This window comes from Aotus nancymaae, unplaced genomic scaffold (assembly GCF_030222135.1).
Source record: "Aotus nancymaae isolate 86718 unplaced genomic scaffold, 86718_ANA_hifiasm-v0.15.2.pri h1tg000076l, whole genome shotgun sequence".
In the NCBI taxonomy this organism is placed as follows: domain Eukaryota; kingdom Metazoa; phylum Chordata; class Mammalia; order Primates; family Aotidae; genus Aotus; species Aotus nancymaae.
This window is the reverse complement of record NW_026988491.1, coordinates 14,569,805-14,591,001: the sequence shown is the minus strand read 5'-3', so window position 1 is coordinate 14,591,001 and position 21,197 is coordinate 14,569,805. Positions and strand designations below refer to the sequence as shown.

At 43.4% G+C, this 21,197-nt stretch overlaps 1 protein-coding gene and 1 long non-coding RNA gene across 6 annotated transcripts in view; one reads left to right on the top strand and one right to left on the bottom strand.

Moving 5' to 3' along the window:
- The first annotated feature begins 6,576 nt into the window (after positions 1 to 6,576).
- Positions 6,577 to 8,073, top strand: LOC105721820 (uncharacterized). Its single transcript, XR_001108431.3, has 2 exons — positions 6,577 to 6,825; positions 6,927 to 8,073. It is a non-coding gene; the product is annotated as an uncharacterized LOC105721820 (long non-coding RNA).
- TNRC6B (trinucleotide repeat containing adaptor 6B) overlaps positions 7,472 to 21,197 on the bottom strand; it is a 291,478-nt gene continuing 277,752 nt past the window's right edge. For all 5 annotated transcript variants that reach the window (XM_064368066.1, XM_021668746.2, XM_064368065.1 and 2 more), the window contains one exon: positions 7,472 to 20,744. In XM_064368066.1, the coding sequence (XP_064224136.1) occupies positions 20,357 to 20,744 (388 nt within the window). In that variant the 3' untranslated portion in view covers positions 7,472 to 20,356. The remainder of the gene's footprint in view (positions 20,745 to 21,197) is intronic.

Sequence of the window (21,197 nt, the reverse complement as noted above, 5' to 3'; positions counted from 1 at the left end):
CAGAGGACTGGTTTTGGGGGTGAGGGCAGTAACCAGTCTGGAAAGATGAAGAATTTGCTCCATAAAACTCCCCACTCTTTGTTTGCAAAGTGCTTCCTAGCCTGTCATTGCTGTGCTTACTTTTCTCATTTTCTACCCATGTCCCTTGTAAAAGGTGAAAGAATTTATCCAATCTGAGGAGAAACCAGAGCATGCACACCCATGCCCATTGTAAACTCAATTATCTCCTCAGTCTTCTAGCCCTCTGTTCTCCCTCTGCTTCACTTTGCTGTTACTTTTCCTCCTCAAAACAAGTTTCTACCCGAGTCTTCTTCCTCATTCATTCAGGAAAAGATCTTGCTCAATAATTTTGTCCTGTATCTTTAATCACTCCAGTTCTGTCTCCTCCTCTGATTTTTTTATTTTTCAAGACCTTATCTCAGGCTGTTTTTGCAATTTTTTTAGAAACAGGCTGGGCGTGATGGCTCACGCCTGTAATCCCAGTACTTTGGGAGGCCTAGGCAGGTGGATCATGAGGCCAGGCATTCAAGACCAACCTGGCCAACATGGTGAAATTCCGTCTCTACTGAAAATACAAAAAATTAGCCAAGGGTGGTGGCAGGCGCTTGTAATCCCAGCTATTCGGGAGGCTGAGGCAGGAGAATCGCTGGAACCTGGGAGGCAGAGGTTGCAGTGAGCCAAGATTGCACCACTGCACCCCAGCCCGGGTGACAGTGCAAGGCTCAGTCTCAAAGAAAAAAGAAAAAGAAACAGGGTCTCATTCTGTCACCCAGGCTAGAGCACAGTGGCATGATCATAGCTCGCTGCTGCCTTGAACTCCAGTGCACAAGCGATCCTCCCACTTCAGCTTCACCAGTAGCTAGAACTACAGGCTCATGCCATCGCCTTTGCCTACTTTTGTTTATTAACATAGAGGCGGGGTCTTGCTATGTTGCCCAGTTGGTCTCAAAGTTCTGGCCACAAGTGATCCTCCCACCTCGGCCTCCTGAATGGATGGGATTACAGACATGAGTCACTGCACTCAGCTCCTCTGTTTTTTTTTGGTTTTGTTGTTGTTGTTTTAATGCGTAGGTCCCTTTCACTATAGAAACATCTTCACTTGCCCTGGTAACTCCTTAACATGGAGTCCTCATTTTCTGTCTGCCTCTTCATCAACCATTCCTGGCACTGCCACTTACTAGCTGTGTTACTCATGGAAGTTACTTATCTTTCAGCACATGAGTCTTCTCAACTGTAAAATGTGACTGATAATCCCAGGTGGAATGTAAGGTGCAATGAAGAGACGCTGGCTCCTTAGCTCACTGTCTGGGACTCCTGTGCTCAAGAAATCGTTCCCCTCCCCACTTTATTCTTTAGCACTGAGGTGCAACTTCTGCTCTCTCCTTTGTTCCAAATCACACAATTATTAATCACCAATAACCTTTTCTAACAGACAAATCAAAATGTCTTTATTCCATAATATGTATTTGTTTGTCTCATTAAAGGTGTAGGGGAGCATGCAGGGAATGGAATAGACAAGAACAGTACTGGGAGCAAAACTGCCCTGTGTACATCTTTATGTCATTTTGACTTTTGAACCAAATAGTTTTTTTTTTTTTCCTATACTCATTCATCCCTCCTGGCTGATTGAAGTATTTAGCATTTTTGACAATTTCTCTCCTGTCTGCTTTGAAAACTAAACTGTACTGATTTCCCTCCCGACTGTTCTTAGTCGAAATTTTTTTTTTTTTTTTTTTTTTTTGAGACAGGACCTTGCTGTGTCACTCAGGCTGGAGTGCAGTGGCATGGCATGATCACGGCTCACAGCAGCCTCAACCTCCTGGGCTGAAGCAATCCTCAGCAGCCTCCCAGGTAGCTGGGACTATAGCCACGAACCACCATGCCCAGCTATTTTTTTGGGGGGGCGGGCAGAGACAGGGTCTTGCTGTGTTGCCCAGGCTAGTCTTGAACTCCTGAGCTGAAGTGATCAGCTCACCTTGGCCTCCCAAAGTGATGGGATTACAGGTGTGAGCCAACACGCCCAGCCCCTTAGTTGCCTTTTGCTGACCATCTCCCCTCACTCCTGGAAAAGAAGTGGTGGAGGTTTCTTCAAGATTTGATCCATTTGGAAGGCTGAGGTGGGTGGATCATTTGAGGTCAAGAGTTTGAAAACAGCCTGGCCAACATGGTAAAACCCTGTCGCTACTAAAAAAAGAAGAAGAAGAAATTAGCAGGTGGGGTGGCAGGTGCCAGTAATCTCAGCTACTCAGGAGCTGAGGCAGGAGAATTGCTTGAACCTGGGAGGTGGAGGTTGCTGTGAGCTGGATCGCACCACTGCACTCCAGCCCGGGTCAGAGTCAGACTCCATCTCAAAAAAAAAAAAAGAGTTGATTCACTTTTCCTCTTCTTGGACACCCCTTGCACATCTGCAAGACTTACCCTTCTGAGTCCACAGGCTCTCCAAAGTTTTCATTCTTGATCTTTAAAGGCTGCTACTTAGACACTTCCAACTGGCTTTCACTGTTAGCTAAGGTAACATCTCTAAATAGAAATTTTGTTTCTTGAGCCCTAATTCAACTAACATGTCTTCTGAGTGTTTTCTGTTTATATTTCAACCTTTTAAAAACCTAGTTTCTTGCCCAGGTGCAGTGGCTCACACCTGTAATCCCAGCACTTTAGGAGGCTGAGATGGGAGGATCCCTTGAGCCCAGGAGTTTACCAGCCTGGGCAAGAAAGTGAGACCCCCCACCTCTATAAAAAATTTTAAAATTCATCCTTTTTTTCTCTGAGACAGGGTCTTGCTCTGTCTCCCAGGCTGGAGTGCAGTGGAGCAACCATGGCTCACTGCAGCCTTGACCTGTGTGTGATCCTCCCACCTCAGCCTCCGGAGCAGCTGGGCCCACAGGTGTGCACCACCATGCCTGGCTACTTTAAAAATTTTGTAGAGAGAGGGTCTCGCCATGTGTCCAGGCTAGTCTCGATCTCCTGGGTTCAAGTAATCCTTCTGCCTCAGCCTACCCAAGTGCTAGGATTTTAGATGTGAGCTACTGTGCCAGGCTTCATCAGGTTTATACTTTGAAATGTATCCTCCCTGCTATTACATATAGAATGTATTGGAGGCAGGGGTCCTGGAGTGAACATCAAGTGAGAAACCAGCCAGGCTAATGCAGTGAACTAGATAAGACCTAATGGTGTAGGTAATCTAGCTTGGACAACCGAAGTGGCCAAAGAAAGGCGGAAAAGAGGGCTGGTCGCAATGGTTCATGCCTGTAATCCCAGCACTTTGGGATGCCGAGGCAGGTGGATCACGAGGTCTGGAGTCAAGACCAGCCTGGCCAAGATAGCGAAATCCTGTCTCTACTAAAAATACAATAATTAGCTGGGTGTGGTGGCGGGCGCCTGTAATCTCAGCTACTCAGGAGGCTGAAGCGGGACAATCACTTGAACCTGGGCAGCAGAGATTGCAGTGAGTGGAGATTGTACCACTGTACTCCAGCCTGGGTGACAGAGTGAGACTCTGTCTCAAAAAAAAAAAAAAAAAAGTGGGGGGGCCGGGCACGGTGGCTCACGCCTGTAATCCCAGCACTTTGGGAGGCCAAGTGGGCAGATCACAAGATTAAGAGATCGAGACCATCCTGGCCAACACGGTGAAACCCTGTCCCTACTAAAATACAAAACTAGCTGGGCATGGTGGTGTGTGCCTGTTATCCCAGCTACTAGGGAGGCTGAGGCAGGAGAATCACTTGAACCAGGGAGGAGGTTGCAGTGAGCCGAGATCACACCACTGCACTCCAGCCTGGCAACAGAGCTAGACTCAGTCTCAAAAAAAAAAGGAAAGGAGGAAAAGAGATGAAGAAGTACAATCAACCCAGCTTGGCGAAGGATTAGTTAAGGAAGGAAAGGAAGCAGCAGAGTCCAAGAATCCTCCTAGGTTTTTAGGCTTTATTGCTGGATGGATGGTGATGTCAGTTACCACAGGGTTGGAGGTGGGGCATGCAGGAAGGTCAAATTCTGTTTTGGATTTATTGAGTTTGTTGTATCATTAAGATAGCTAAGTATGGCCGAACACTGTGGCTCACACCTGTAATCCCAGCACTTTGTGAGGCCAAGGTGGGCAGATCATGAGGTCAAGAGATTGAGACCATCGTGGCCAACACCCTGTCTCTACTAAAAATACAAAAATTAGGCTGAGGCAGCAGAATCGCTTGAACTTGGGAGGTGGAGATGCAGTGAGCCAAGATTGCGCCATTGCATTCCAGCCTGGCAACAGAGCAAGACTGCATCTCAAAAAAAAAAAAAGACAGCTAAGTACTTGGAAATATAGGTCTGGAGCTCTATGTGGTAAGGGTTCGATATGAATTTAGGAGTCATTCACATATAGATGATTAATTAAAGCCACAGAGGCTTTAGGCCCTAGAGCAGGTGAACAACACAGAATTCTGCCCTTTTTGGTGCTTACATTCCAGTGAGGGAGATGGAAAATGAAGAAATAAGACAATTTTACGTAGTAGTTAAGTTTTATGAAGAAAATATAGCAAGACAAGCATAGCGAGAAACAGGATGGGTTTGGGAGTTGTGACAGCCGTTTTTGGATAGGATAATTGGGTAAGGCCTCACATTTGGTCAGAGACTAGGCAAAGATGCGGAAAGAGCATTCCAGGCACAGGAAATAAGTGTTAACAGCCTTGAGCGGGGCATGAGCTTGGTGTAACTAAGAAAAAGGAATGGCCTGGCATGATGGCTCATGACTGTTGTAATCCAGCAGTTAGTGGGAGGCCAAAGTAGGAGGATCACTGGAGGCCAGGAGTTTGAGACCAGCCTGGGCAAATCTGCAAGACCCTGTCTCTAAAAAAAAAAAATTTTTTTTTTTAATTAGCCGGTCATGGTGCTGCACACCTGCAGTCCCAGCTACTGGGGAAGCTGGGACAGGAGGATCACTTGAGCCCAGGACTTGGGGGCTGCTATGAGCTATGACTGTGCCACTGCACTCCAGCCTGGACAACAGAGTGAGACCCTAATATAAACAAAGGAGGGCCTGGGTTTGAGCACTGATGCAACCCAACATTTCCTGGCCAGGTAAGAGGATGAAAGTGTGAGAGATACAGGAGACAGAGGAACACATCAGAACACAGAAGTCTAGGATTTGTGGTCTCAATAGGAAAATGTTCATGACCACTAAACTTAGAGAGGTTGTTAGTGACCTTCAGGAAGCCTCTTTTAGTGAAATGATAGGAGCAGAAACCAGACTGGAAGACTGTAGGGGAAGCGAGAACATTTCTGGAGTGTAAAAATGTTGGCAAGGCAGCGGTTGGAATGTGAGCTTCATCATGGGATGGGCGTGAGCATGTGAAGGGCATGAGGGCCCCAGTGAACACATGGAGAGAGAATGGGTCACAGAGGTAAAAGCTATGAGAGGGCAGGAAAGGAAGGATCCTGAGCACCAGAGAAGGAACCAGAGTAAGAAGGGAGACAGATCTCTCTCATAGTTTGGAAGCAGCAATTTGAGGGCATTTTCTGGGTATCTCTAATTTTCTCTCTCTACTAGTAGGCAAAGTCATCAGTTGAGTGAGAAAGGGGTTAAGATTTGAAATCAGAAAAGCTCTTAAATATTTGAGAAAGGTAGCTGCACATGACAGCTCACTTTTGTAATCCCAGCACTTTGGGAGGCTGAGGCAGGAGGATAAGACCAGCCCGGGCAACACAGTGAGACCTCATCTATACAAAAAATTAGCCAGTATGGTGGCACACGCCTGTAATCCTAGCTACTCCAGGGGCTGAGGTGGGAGGCTCACTTGAACTCAGAAGGTTGAGATTATAGCGAGCTATGATCACACCACTACACTTTAGCCTGGGCAACACTGTGAGACCTTGCCTCTAAAATAATAATTCAGAAAGAAGTGGTAGAGTGAGCTGATCAGAGGAACGCAGGAAGCCTGCTGGGCAGTGTCAAGGTCTCACTGGGGGGTTGGTTATAGTGGGTTTGCATGAGTCCCTGTAGTGACTTTTTTCCCAGCAACTCTGGGCTGCTTTTGGGTGCTGTGGGAAAACAGAAAATAAGTGTTCTTCCAAACTGGGAATGTGGTCAGATAGGTGTCAAGAAAACAGAGCAGCAAGGTAAAGTATGGGTATTGGCAACCAGGTGACTGACATTACAGGCTACAGAATCTAAACCGGATCCAGAGGTTGATGGTTGATGATGTCAAAACACAGCCAGAGGAGTGGGAGCCAGTTGGGACAGTTGGTCATGGACCAGGGTGCTGAAATTAGTGACTCTGCAGGGGAGCAATTTTGGGTGGGCTGGAGGAAGGGGTTGAGAAGCCCAGGTTATATAAATGGATTTTCCATGGGGACACTGGATGGCAGGACACATTTGTGGTGAGGAAAGCTAAGTCAGATGCTAACGTCTTCACCATCACCTTTAATTCTACTTAACCATTTATATGTTTTTAAAATAATTCAAATTTAAAACAAAGCCTTTGGTAACAAAGGTCTTTATAATCTCTGCAATATCTCTATTCCTCAATAAGAGCACCTACGTGTGACAGGCAGGCCCTCCGTGTTTCTGACCATCTGCTGCCTCTTTCCTCCCCGTTTTTCAAGGTTTACTTCTTTTGTGATCAAAGAATGGGAGCCAGCCTGGGCAACACAGTGAGACCTCATCTATACAAAAAATTAGCCAGTGTGGTGAGCCAAGACCGCACCACTGCACTCTAGTCTGGGTGAAAGAGTGAGACTCTGTCTCAAAAAAAAAAAAAAAAAAAGAAAGAAAGAAAGAAAAAGAATTCTGCGCCTCAACTTCCTATTGATCTTTCTCACAGCATTCTGAGAATAAAATCAGATACAAAGGTAACTGGAAATGAGCAAATACTAGTTCTTGTCCATTCTTCCTCTTTGCCATTCTAGAGTTGTTTCATAATCACTTATCTAACAAGTCTCTGTTTTAACAGCTAACCACAAATAAATCAGAGCTGGGGAAAATCTAGCCCAATGGTTATGGTTGTCATGCTCCTCCGAAGTGTTGCGGCACCCGAAGCAGGAGCAACCAAAGCAGAGGAGCACTCCGCGTGGCATTTGCTGGACAAAGCTAACTCGCTGGTTATCATCCCTGGGCACCGCAGCAGTGGGGTACAGCAGAACTCTAGGCAGGTGTCTTCTCTCTTCGCGTGTTCTCATTCCAAATGCAAATTAGGATTAAACAAGACAACAGCCAAAGTTAGAAGGAGAACATCAGCTTCTTTTAAAGAATTTGAACCTGCACTGTGGCAGAACCACGTTCAGCACTGGGGCAGGTGGTGAGCAGCACAAACCAACCCGACAACCCTAACAACAAAACATGACAAGATAGACAAATTTGCGGCCCAAATTCAAATGCTGAATTTCTGACAGCTTTTACATGTGGAGCAGGGAGAGAAGAATTGGAAAACAATACATAAACAGTCAACGAATGAGCAAATTAAACTGGCAGAACAAAACAGGAAACCACAATAGTAAATGCTTAGCAGCCAAACACATTTATTAGTCTTTTTTCTTTTTTTTTTTTCCAGGAACCCAAAAATATTTTGTAGTTATAATGTAAGCAACTGAGTTGCACATAATACAATCATATCTTTCCAAAATAAAATAAAATAAAAAAACTAAACAAAAACAAAAATAAGCTGTTTAAAAGCCCAAAAAAACCCTTCAGAAAACTCTTATATATGCATTACATCATCTCTCAGTTTTAATGAAATGACGACGACTTAATTCCTTATTACTCAACCTGTCACAATCCAATAAAACACCACCCTTTAGTTTTTTTTGTTTTTGATAATTTTTTTTTTTTTTGAAATCCAGCATGAGAAATACAGTACCTGCTATGGCAAAAAATACACATAAAATGCAACTTTTCAGCTTATTTGTACATTAGTAGAGTTTAACATTTTATTGTTTGTTTAAGTGAACCAGTGATTTTAAGTACCACTATACTAAAAAGGAAAATAAAATATAGAAAAGGGGGGCCCAGCCTGCCATGCAAGTGCACCTCTAAAGTGCCTAGTTTCTGTGTCCATGTAAAACCAGTAATATGAGGAGCAATTTCAACATATGGGAGTTCAATTCAACCTCTATGTTAAAAAAAAAAAAAAAAAGACAATGCCACATCCTCCCTTTTCTCCCCCCACGCGTCCTTAAATCCTATCATCTACCTTCTCTATTGCCCATCAAAGAGAGAAAAGAAAGCCACCAAAATAATATCGTAAAAGCGATTTCAAGTATAAGAAAAAAACAAAACACTTATAGGTAACTTGCAGAGAGCATCAATATGTGCAGCTGATTAGTCATTTTTACAGGTTTAGTTTCTGCTGACAGTGTTTCAGTTGAGAGGATTTTTGCTGTACCTTCCTGTTACCTGTTTGTGTGCAAAGTTGGAAAGCTGCCTTTTAAAACAATCCAGCCTCTTTTTGATGCCCTTTTCTGCACCTTCTGTCTAAAGGGGGCAAAGAGAGACGTGAAGGGAGGAGAGGAGGAGGAAGGGAGCCACAAATCACAAATAATTAAAATGGTACTTCTCTACCTGTCCTCCTCTGCTACGCCCCTCAGGTCCTCTTGCGTCTCTGTGAAGCGACTCCCAATATTCACTGTTTCCTGATTTGGTAGGATGTATTTTACTATGTAAACATAGCCCCCTAGGATTATGGAACCAAAAGCAGCATTTATATCTCCATCTAAATGGAGACAGATAAAATAGTCCAGAAACCTCTCCTCAGGTTGCTTTTGTTGTCTGTTTTTTGGTTACGCAAAACAGGGATGAGGTGGGAGGGGAGTGGGCACAGAATGTGAAGTTATAAGCACATAGTGGAGAGTTAGGAGTGGGCACAGTTGAGCTGTTGTATCTGCTTTTTATTTTTTTCCTCCCAGAAGGGTTTTTTTTTTTTTTTTTTTAAACCTGTTAAAAATGTTCCTGCACCTTAAGTCATACTGAGATTAAGGCCAAGGGTGCAGAATCTTGTGCACGTGTCTCTGAGCACATTCACGGTGCATGCACCATTTTTGATGTCTTCTGTGAGATCACTGCATACACTTTGGTCACTGGTGTGTGCAAATGGTGGTGGTGGGGGGAGTGTCCCAGGAAAGAAGTGCAGAGATCAGCAAAGCCCTTTGGGAGCATTGTATAAGAGATATAAGGGCAGGCAGAACCCATGAGGGATCAGAGGGAGACTGATAGAAAAAGGGCCTCCAGAAAAACAAAATAAATAAAAGTCCAAGGTCGGCAGTGCCCAAATCAGAAAGAGGTGGATAATATGCATGCACTTATAATCAAGCTTCTTCCTTAAAGGAAGTCGTCACTATACAAGGTCAGTGAGATCCAACTGAAAAGGGCTTCTTGACTAGTAAAGGGTTTATCTTAAAGATGGGGCGAAGGGAGTGACTGCAAAGAAGCAGTTCAAAATGATCCATTCCAACCCTGCTTCATGGGTGCTCAGATCTAGGCAAGCACTAGCTGACAGATCCACACGAGCAGCATTTGTTAAAAGCATTTCCCTCCACTTAATGTCAGCTTTGAGCCTCACGGAGGGGGAAGCACTGAGGATGCACATGGCTTTCAAGGTGGTTTGCACATCTCCTTACACAAGTTTCCTCCTAAGAAATCAGTACATTTCCAGATCATCACAAAGTGACAAGGCTGTGGATTCTAAAGCGCAAACCAAAATGCCAGGGACTAAATCCCTCTGTGAACTACAAAATGATACTGAGTTACTCAAGGGATGTGTATGTGTGTGTTTGAACCAAGAAGGTTAAGACCTCCAGGTCTTGTGTGGAGAATATTCTGGAGTCTCTGGAGGGGATGGATCTTCTGGAAGAGAGAAATTCAGACACTCCTCACCCTGGCACTAGATTGCTGGAAGAGATGGCAGCTATTTAAGACAGGTTTTTTTTTTTTAATTTTATTTTTTTGAGTCGAAGTCTCGCTCTGTCACCCATGCTGGAGTGCAGTGGTGCGATCTCGGCTCACTGCAACTTCCGTCTCCCAGGTTCAAGCAATTTTCCTGCCTCAGCCTCCCAAGCAGCTGGGACCACAGGCACGCGCCACTGTGTCCAGGTAATTTTTGTATTTTTAGTAAAGACAGGGTTTTACCATGTTGGTCAGGCTGGTCTTGAATTCCTGACCTCAGGTGATCCACCTGCAGCCTCCCAAAGTGCTGGGATTACAGGTGTGAGCCACTGCGCTTGGACAAGACAGGGTTTAGATACTGGTCTGCTGTCACTGTGTGGGAGGCAATGGAGAGAACACCCCTCTACCACGAGTGGAAACCCACTCCCACAAACAGCTCTGCTCTTTCTTCTTCATCATGAAAGAGAAAGATCTGAAAATTCTGATGGCTTAAAAACAAAAAACAACAACAACGAAAAAAAAAAAAAGAAAGAAAGAAAACGTGTTTTAGGGTTACTTTCACAGCAAAGAAAAAGTTTTTAAAAGTTATCCTGCTATTTACATGTTCATATTTTAAAAAGGATAATCCACTGATGTCAGAAGGGAGAGAGGAGTTAAGGGTTTACATTGCAGGGGGAAATGTACCTCGAGGTATTATTTTGTGTGAGACAGTTGAAACGTCAGGATTTTATTTTATTTTTTTGTCTTTTGTTTAAAGGCAATCTAACAGATTGGAACCCTGATAAGATCATGCCCGCACAGCTATGCACAGGCACGAGGAGACTGTGATCAAGTCTGTTACTCGTTACAGTACTGTGAACATCAACAACAAGAACTGCTGCATGGAAAACACTGAATATAGGCAGAACAACCTCTCACTTACGATACTGCGTGTTGCAAATAATGCCTAGACCAGAGCAATGCAGGTGCCATGATTTATCACAGGCAAGGTCAACAAAGGAATTGTTAGGATGAAGAAGAGACTGCATGCAGGCCTCCCCTGTCAAACACTCACAGCTCACTGGCTTCATACAGCCTGCCAAATGCAAGGGAAGCAGAGAGAGGGATGGTGGGTAGGGAAGAGAAAACTTTCTTGCCTGCCAAGCAACAGCCCTCCTCCCTACAGAGCAGGACAGTTCCTTATAACTAAGAGTAAGTTCACTTAAAAATGATTACAAAGGAAGAAAGAAATATTTTTAAAAAAGAGAGGAGGAGTTTTTCAAAATTGACCTAAAGATGAACTTTCAGGTCAGCACGAGTGAGGCGTGGTTTCCTGAGCACGAAGGGTTCTGAGTTCAGGACAGGATGAGTACTTTTTCCAGAGAACACTGGAGCCTGTGGACTTCCACTGCTGCCCTGGATTAACACTGCATGGCTAGGATCAAGAATCCCAAGCCACAATGGTTGACAGGAACTGCAGGCCCCCCTGGAATTTAACCTGGCCATCAGACCTGCCCGCAACAGTGGCAAGAGGAGTCGGAGGTCTCTTTCTACCTCGCTGTGCTGACCATACCACATCGTCTCTTGCTCCCCTTCCCCTCCAGGACACGGGGACACCATGGACACAGAAACTGGAGAACAGGATACAAAGCCACTCCCTTCCCCTTTCTGCCCTCTCCTCCCCCCACTTTTGCAGAATGCATAGTTACAAATTCACCTTACAACATAAAGAAGCGACAATGACCACATGTGGGACTGTTTTTTTTTTTTTTTTTTTGAAAACAGAAAATCCAACAACCTCTTCTTAAATTCAGTATCAAAATTCACATTTGCATAATAATACATTTCAAGGCCATGAGAGAGGAATTAGAGCAAAGCGCAGAAGCAGCATCTCTCCTCCCTGTGTCTTCCTGAATGAAGCTGAAGGAATCGAGCGGGAGGGACTGTCTTCCTCTTTGGGGGAGTTCTGAGGAATCATGGAAATGGCCCTTAGCATTTGCTTAGTATTTCTTTAGAAGATAGGAGTGGGGAGAAGAGGTGAAATTGTTTAAAACATAAAAACAAATGAAGAGACACTGCAGACTTCTGTGTTAAACTATCATAGCTCTGAAGAAATAAAACATGATTGCAGATTTTTCTCATTTCTCAAGCGCTTCAATCTTAACTCTTCAAAACCCTTTTCTTGTGTGTTATACCCTGTTTGCAACAACAGCAACATGACGTGACGCCCATGTGGGAACAGAATGGCCGCCTCAGGACACAGACTCAAAGGGTAAAAGTGTGCTGCCTGCTCTGCACACGGCAGAAGCTGGAAAACGCCTCATTTACGTGCATGAATGTGTCACAAGTATCACCATATTCCAATTCTCCAGTGCTTACAGAAAAACAAATAATAAAACAGCCACAGCCACATGAGCACAAACATACACACAGAGAAAACTAGGGAATGCAGATGTATAAACCTGCGCTCTTGGACTAACCTGGGTCTGCAGCACCTGTGCACGTTCCCCTGTCTGTCTCCTCCCCCTAGTCCCAGAATCTCTTCCACACAACTCTACACTGTGCAATATTGATGCTAATGAAATCTCAACAGCTGCCCCTGGGACTTTCCAGGAGAAACTGTAACTTCCCTAAAGACTTAAGCTGACCATCTTTTCGTTTGTATCCAATGGATAGCCTCTTCTGAAAACAGACGGTCTCTGTACTCACAAAGGCACATTCAGAAATACTATAAGTAATTCCTCAGACAAAACTAAAAAAGGGGGGTGGATGGTGTTTTAAACACATGTTCTATCTTATCCCCAAATTTCTGGCAAGAGGTGTCACACTAAAATGCATCACTTGGTGAGAGACTATACTACCTTTAAAAGGTAGGTCACTTCTTAAAGGGTTCCAAAGGTTTTTATTTTGTTTTGCATAAATACCCACCTTTTCCATTTTTGGCGAACACACATAGGATATACTGTCCTCCTCTCTGTAAAGCTCTGCTGTGGGGCTAGTCCTGGCAGTAAGGCCGCTCCACTTCGCCTCCAGTCAACTTTTACACCCACCCCTCTGGGAGCCGTGCACACCTTTCAGTAGCCAAAGGAGAAGGAATGCCAGATTCCGGAGGGCGGGAGGGAAAGAAAAGCACTTCCTTTCTCAGCTCTGCTACAACAGCATCATAAGCCACCTCAACAACTTTCTTTTGCTGCTCGCTGTGAGCAGTAAAGAGAAATTTCCCTTTCTGAAAACAATAACAACTACAAAAAAAACCATCCCAACTTATACACATATATATATATTTTAATCATTCTTGACTTTGAAACTTATTGATATTGGCCAGACATGGGTCAATTACAAGTGGGAATTTATTTCCAAAGCAGTAATTTATAGTTTGAAAACGAAGTTGAGGCCCCAAGTGCTTTAAATGGACACTATTTCTTTTTTTATTTAACATAGAATTCTCCTTACCTATTTATCTGATCATTCCCCTCTCATGAACAAAATAAGCATTGGTCACAGTGAACTGGTGACTGAGCTTTGCAAAGACCCCTTGGCCAAGGTACCATCTGTCCTGGCCATGTACAGTTTCTCACTAAAAACAAATTCAGGTATATAACTAATTCAAGAGGGAACGATTTAAATTCTGTGAGGCAAACACTGGCAGATTCTGCAACTTTCGTTACTTTTTTGGGTGGTGGCAGGAGGTTGTGACAAGAGACTGACAGCTTAAAAACTACTCACGTTAGGGGTATGCCACAATCACTAGGGATCTGGTCCCAGTGGCCACACGCGTGAGGGCAGTGTGGGTGCTGAGCTGCTGGAGGAGTAGCTCTCCACTCCCTGGCCAGTGTTCCCCCTTTACCACCCTGTAGATGTTCACGGCCCCTTTCTTTTTTTTGAGACAGAGTTTCGCTCGTTACCCAGGCTGGAGTGCAATGGCGTGATCTCGGCTCACCGCAACCTCCACCTCCTGGGTTCAAGCAATTCTTCTGCCTCAGCCTCCCGAGTAGCTGGGACTACAGGCGTGCGCCACCATGCCCAGCTAATTTTTGTATTTTTAGTAGAGACGGGGTTTCACCATGTTGACCAGGATGGTCTTGATCTCTTGACCTCGTGATCCACCCGTCTCGGCCTCCCAAAGTGCTGGGATTACAGGCATGAGCCACCGTGCCTGGCCTACGGCCCCTTTCTTCAGAGGTACAGGGTAGGGAGGGATGGTGAGAAGGTGAGGGAGGGTCGATGTTGAATTTTATTAAGTTATTACTATGTTCACAGATTCTTGGAGCTGATAATTATTTTAAGTTCAAAAAATGTGATATTACCACCCCCTTTGTCAAATTTAAGATCAAGAAAAAAAAAAAACACTATCACTGACACGCAGGGACCATTTCTGAAAATACACACACCTTTGGCACTGGCCACAGACCGTATCACAGGGTGTGCGCCAACTCTGGAAATCTAGATAATATTCTGTTTTCTTACAGAATGATGATGTCCTCAACAGCATTATGTATATGTACGTGTTTCTTGACTCTCTGGCAGGACTCCCTGTAGTTGCAGATAAAGAAGGGGGTAGGATGTGACGTGCGGCAAGGGTTGTGGGTCCCTATTTTCTCAATGACCATGAGGTCTGAAGACTGACAATTCATTGTGTACACACAGGCTAGAATATTTTCGTCTGCATTATCATGTGGCTGTAGTTGTACACACACAGGAGGAAAAACACAACTAAAGAACAAGGATTTTTTTTTTTTTTTGCAGTAACACTAAGAAGTGTAGTTAATGCATACACATGAAGTGTGACAAAACTTGGCAAAAACACTGGAGAGGAAAGTTTGATTTTTTTTTAACCAGCAAAAAATTTATCTTACTCCTGAAGACCTTATAGATACTTAAAAACAAAACCAAAAATCTCAAATCTAAAACAATAACCTATAAAGCTTTAAATGCTGAATTTTAACTCTGAAGATGGGGCAAAAAGGGATCTTTTCTATATAAAGACTCAACTGTTCCCTAATCTTAGAGATGGCTATTACAGCCAAGTTTGCTGAATACATCCTGTTTACTCTGCAGGGAAAAACAGGCTTGGAGTAAACATTTTGCTCAGCATGCAGACATTTTCTATCTGTTTTAGAGAAGAGGCAAGATGGCAGAATATAAAACATGAAATTAAAAAGTACACAGCATTTGAGGTCAAAATGGAATCTGGCTGTTTACCCTACAAAAATCACACCCCCCTCCAAAATAAGTAGTAAAAATGAGTGAATATTTGCAAAACGTTAACAGCCATGAACTTTTAGTTTCTGCGAGATATATGTATTAATAAAGGTGCTTCCAAATGCTTAGGCAGGAGTTTTATCTTCTCCTTTCTTTTTCCTCTTGTGTATCTTATATGCCATATTCCACCCACAGAAGTTTGGAAGAACCGACTGCTAACTTATGCTACATTCATGTCAGAAGAGGTGGGAAAATTCTTAGAACAGGAGCTATACTACTAGAAAATCAAATTGCTATAAATAAAACTAACTGGCAATAGATGGATAATGATTTATTGTGGGGACACTGATTAAATAATTTGGTTTGGAACCTTAATTTGCAACACTGCTTAGTTAACTCCTGTGAATGTTGTAAATGAAACATGTCCAGGGGTAGGGACTGAGGGACCAGAGATGTTCCATGAGCCATACATTTCTTCACAGTGTCTCAGAGAGCTGAACTTTTTTCAACCCCTAAAGTTAGGTCACGGCACTGGATCTAACTGACAGTAGGGGTCCTTTGTCTGATGTGAGACACCCCTTTCACTATTAGTGCTTCTTTTCTTTTGGTTACTCATATGGTAGGTAGAAACGAAGTTTGTGATGTTCAAGAGTTGTACACATCTCTAGCAATTAGTCATCAAGTGTTTTAAAAAGAATTAACTAGTGAAAAAAAAAAGGGAGGCTCAAATTAACATAATCAAAATGTTTTAAAAATAAATCTATGTAATGAGAGGTGACCAGCAAGCCTGTATCTATGCCAGAGTGTGGTGGAAGAGAAGGCACTCTCACTGAATTTTCTAAGTGTACTGAAGTCACCTAACCTCTTAGTAGACGTGGCTCTTGCCAAAGAATACCATGGAAAGAGCTTCTCTCTCCCATGATATCCTCACTATATCCTGCTCTTAGGTCACTGCCAACCAATAAAGCAAAGCTCCCAGCAAGCTGACAAAAAGAAGGGGGAGGTCTGGGGGAAAGGGTGAGGAGTCAAAGGACAAGAGCAGAACAACAGGAACCCCATTCTATTGGCCCAACACGAAGAGACTTTCCAAATCACTGCGGTTGTCACAATTACACACCCGGAGAAGTCAATGCACGGTAATGGAGGGTGCACGACACAAGGAAGGAACTTGGCATTCTACATTATTGAGACGTACAAGCCTATTTAGCTTACTTGACATTTGTTTGTTTATTTTAAATTTAGCCCACTGCCTTTGGGGCCTGTCCAGAACCACTCCAATTTCCTTTCTGGGTGAGTATCTTACATTTGTGGAGTGACTGGACCACACGCACACATGCATGCGTCCCCCCCTGCTCAGGATGTCTGCGTGTATGTACGAAGGCACTAAAGCGGTTTTAGAGAAATTGCAGGCAGCAACCCCACCCACTCCCTTTACCTGTCGAGCTGGAGTTTCCCACTGGGAAGCTTAATGTTTAAAAGAAGCTGTGGTCATGTTTGGGAATTCTGACCCCTGGCCCCAGGAGGGAATACAAAAGAATTCAACATCACCAAAAACTGAAAGGAAACACTCCACATCTCCGGCTAAGGGATGGGGATAATTAAGCAGCAGATCTTCAAAACAGCAATTAAAACGAGCACAACAGTAGCTGGGAGCTAAAAAAGTAAAATCACTTGTTCCTTATTAGATTCTTCTATATTTTCTCCTCCTCCCATAACAAACGGAGGTAAGACAGACATTCTTCATTAATAGAACAGTCCATAGATAATTTTCCTCTAGTAATGCCTATATTTAAAATTTGTTCCAAAAATTATTAACCTATATTTCCTAACTCTTTACATAGATTCTCAGCAATCCAACTGTACTATTTTACAGATTAGAGTTACTTTTTTTTTTTTTTAAGCTGTTGTTTCTTCCTTCCTTCCTTTCATTCTTTTGTTGCTGGGGTTGTGGAGACAGGGAGAAGTGTTCCTTTAAAAAAATAAAAATTACTAGTGGGGATTTCAGTTCAGTCTTAAATGGAAAGGAACAAAGTGATGGCATTCTCATCTATGTACACCAAACACTCTTCCATTAAACTACACACAATTTCAAACGAATCCATGATTGAGCTCTTACAAAGCTTAATCCTTCTCCCATATTTTTAAGATAATGAATTTACCTGTTGCTGCTAAATTGATAATTTTTAAAAAATATTTCTATGTGTTTTAAAATGTGTGATTCCCCAGTATGACAATAATGTTTGGAGACTTTTTACATTTTTTTAAGTAAAAATTGTTTAAACTTTTTGAAGTTTCAGGAACTTGTAAAAGTTTATTAACAGGAAAGAAACAGCCATCTATCTAGGATAAGATACGGTTAAATAAACCATCTTCAAAAAACTGGCTTCCTACCCTAGAATTCCTGAGAATGCTTGCAAATTTTAAAGCAGGAAAATAAATGTTAAAAACAGAAACAAAAAACACTGTTAAATGCTCCCAGAGTTAAGTCTTCATCTAAAATATATATTTATATGTGTGTGTGTGTATATATATATACGCACTTTTTGGTCTTTTTTTTTTTTTTAAGTTTTTAGTTTTTTTCCCTTTAAGCTTATGATGGAAGAACATTTTAGCTTCTCATGTTTATTTTTACATATTTCAAATCCCTCATTATGTCTTGTAAACAAGAGGGGCTCTAGCACCCGGCTTTCACCGTAGTATCGTAAGGAACTCAACTAACCCATAGTGCAGGTCAAGGAACCAACAGGCAGGAGGAGAGGAGGGCGGGGCAGGACACAGCAGTGAACCAAGAGCGGCAGTGGACAGGGTCACCACTGGCTCGCGGGAGCCTGGGGACATGCTCCTGGCCCAGGGACACTACGATTTAGCCTTCTCTAGATGTCTGAATACAAGCTGCTCTTCACCTGGTGGTCACTGCACACAGAGAGCAGTCAGTGGGGGCTGCTGGAAGATCTTTTGTATGGGGAACAGTGGTGGACAGGGCATGGTGGTGATTCAAATTGGAAAGCAGGAAGAGGGCATGCTCAAGGCACCCAGCGGGGCCGAGTCAACGCTGCAGACGCCAAGTGTGACCACCTACCCACAGAGGGCTCATGCAGGCTTGTACACGTGAACACTCACTTGAGTCATGCCTGTCAATCTCTTTTGAGGCTAGGTTTATAATCAACAAGGTAACCCAGAAGGGCTACAGAATTTCCCATTCTTTGTCTCACAAAACCACTGAAATGCAAATAACTTGTTTTAGGCTTTTCCTATACACACCCACTCACCCACCTACACACAGACACAAGCTAAGTCAAATACATTAGGCATTGTTGTATCCTTCACTGAAGATGCTAAAGAAAGAAAAACTCCCTTGTCCTCAATAGCAGCAAGTTACAGAGGACAGTAGAGGTCTGCTCCCACCAAGGATTGGAATGGGCAGGTATTTGCTGGTACAAAATGTCGGCACTTTATGTTAAACAGTATAATGCAGACTGGGATGTCCACACAAGTGCTAGCACATCGCCGGCATACATCCCCCCCACCCCATCTGCTTTGTACCTCCCCCTTCAGGTCTGCTGTAATTCTCTTCACAATAAGCAGTTTGATACATTTTGATTCCAACATAAGTACATACATGTTGGTGATAACTATGGATTAAACGCTGCCCCCTGTTCAGCCCAGAGTATTACTACATTGATGCTTAAAAAAAAAAAGTCTTTAAATACCGAAATAAAAAAAGCAAAATTACATGAGGGCCAGGGGGAAAGAGGTCAAAACCAAAAAAAAGGTGCAATACTTAAAAGTCTTTGCTAAGTTATACCTGCCTAAGCAAAATCACATACACAGGAAATACACAACACAGAGAAACGAAAGGAAACGCTTGAAGTACACACTGGTTTAAGAACATTCGTTAAGTAAACGTTTCTGTCAGTGATGGCCTGGTGCTGTAACGCGCCGCGGCCTGGCACAGGTAACGCTCGGCGAGAGAGGAGCAGAGGGAGTAGCTGCAGATGCTTTCAGGAGGCTGCTCACCACTTATTCTTTTCTGTTTTCATAAAATGAAAAAGAAAACCAACCAACAGAAATACTTAACTTCACTTAGTTTGATGAATTTCTCAAACCTCTTCATAAGGAAAGAGAGAACATGGTTTTTCTGTTTTTGAGACATCGTATAACCAAAAACTATCTTCCGTTCCCATTCAAACTAACGAAAAGGCCTGCATGAAACTTAACAAATACTCAGATGTGCCTGGTGGCCATTCACTTTAAAAAAACAGAAATAAACACACAGCTGCTCCACGAGGTACCTCCTGCTCTAGTTTTTTTGGACTTGGCAGTGCTCCACTCTACTGCTAGGTCAAAAGAATAGCCAGAGAAACCCCACATTCAGGCTAAGTTGCAAATGGAAAGGAGCTCCCTGCTTTCATCATTAAAAAGCGCTCTGTTCATCTTAGTGCAGCCCAATGGAGTTGCTTTAGTAGCAGTGGCTCTCCGGGCCTGTGTGTTCTCATAGTTAAAAAAAAAAAAAAAAAAATGAAATAAAAAGCAGATGGCCGGCCAGCCAGCCTGCGGACTGTCAGCGATGCAGCTTTCTGAGAAGTCAGGGTAGGGCGGTGGGAGAAGGGAAGAACACAGGCACACACACAGAGACAGAGAAGGATGCACGCGAATGCACATGAACACACGTGCACACACACACCAGAACAAGCATGCCTGGGCAGTTACATGTGCCAGAACACACTGGTATTTATCAACCAGCCAATCACAAATTTTTTCCTTTTTTTTTTTTTTTAGGTTTTTTGTGTTTTTGTTTTTAAAGTGAGGCTCCGTCAAGTCTTCCCTCCCCCCTCCCCCAACAATTCTTTTGAATTTCCCTCCCTCCCAAAACATGGTAGACCTAAGGACGGAAACACACCCAGTGCAAACAAAGTTAAAAAGCTATTTTTTTTTTCAGTATATATGTTTCTTAGCAACAACTTCCATATAACATGAAAAAAGTGAAAAACTAGAAACTAATTTTTTTAATTTTTTTGTGTTTAAATTTAAATGGTATGTGTACTTGCTTCACATTGTCTTTCTAGGTTGGCGTTCATGATTCAAGTATTTCAAGAGTGATATGTTCTCTTTTTGGATTCATATTCCAAACGAAAAAACTGAAGTTATAAGGGAGGCAACTATGTGCTCAGACAGTCTGTCAATGACCCACCTTTTTTTCTCTCCGTTTTCTTTTTTCCTTTTAAAAATGTATTTATTGCAAGTTGAAAAAAAAAACGAAAAGGTCAAGTTAGTGCTGCTGCTGTTCCAAAAAAGGTCACGAGGTCAGAGTTGAAAGTTCTAAGTTCAGATTGAATCCGACCCTCCTCCCAGGAGGTCACCAGGTAGTAAAGGAGCAGGGCTGCCCATCCTATGGGGATCTTCCACCGTTGGGACTCCCCATAAGCTAGAAGAATAGTTTGGGGGCCCCCACAATGAAGCGCCAGCAAGATCAGCCCCACTGCTGCCACCAGCGCTGCTGCTCCACTGCCCGAGCCCAGTGGACCCACCGAAAAGATTCAGAGCAGGTCCCACGGGATCTGACTGGTTCTGGCCGGTCTCCAGCGACTGCCACCCTGCGGCTGGCGCACTCGGGGTTGCTGCAGGTGTAGGGGGCTGAGCTTGTGCCAGAAAGCGGCTGACTTCATCATCAGTGGCAAACTCAGCAAGGATGGTAGTGTTTCCCAACACACACCTGGAAGAAGGGAGGGAAAGAGAACTATGGATCTGAGGAAAATCCTAAAGCACACGGAGGGAGTGAGTGCTCAGTCCTTGCCATTCAATGTGCGGTCCTTTGACTAGATGCTGCCATATCCATAAATGCTTTTTAGAATGCAGAGTTCGGGCTCCACCCAAGGCCTCTGGGTCCAGAACCTGTATTCCAACCAGACTGCCAGGTAATTGAGAAGCAACAAGGCATCACCAAAGCTCAGGATAACCAAGGACTACTAGGGAATACCATATTCAGATATTTCTTGGTGTATGGGATTTATATAATCTAGACAACTTATCTATCCAGAAAAACATGTGTGTCTGTGGAGCGGCCAAGAGGGATGAACTGGCAGAGCACTCTGATACTGCAATGGTAGATACCTGACATTATACATTTGTCTAAAACCATATACCGTACAAGGCCAAAAGTAAACTC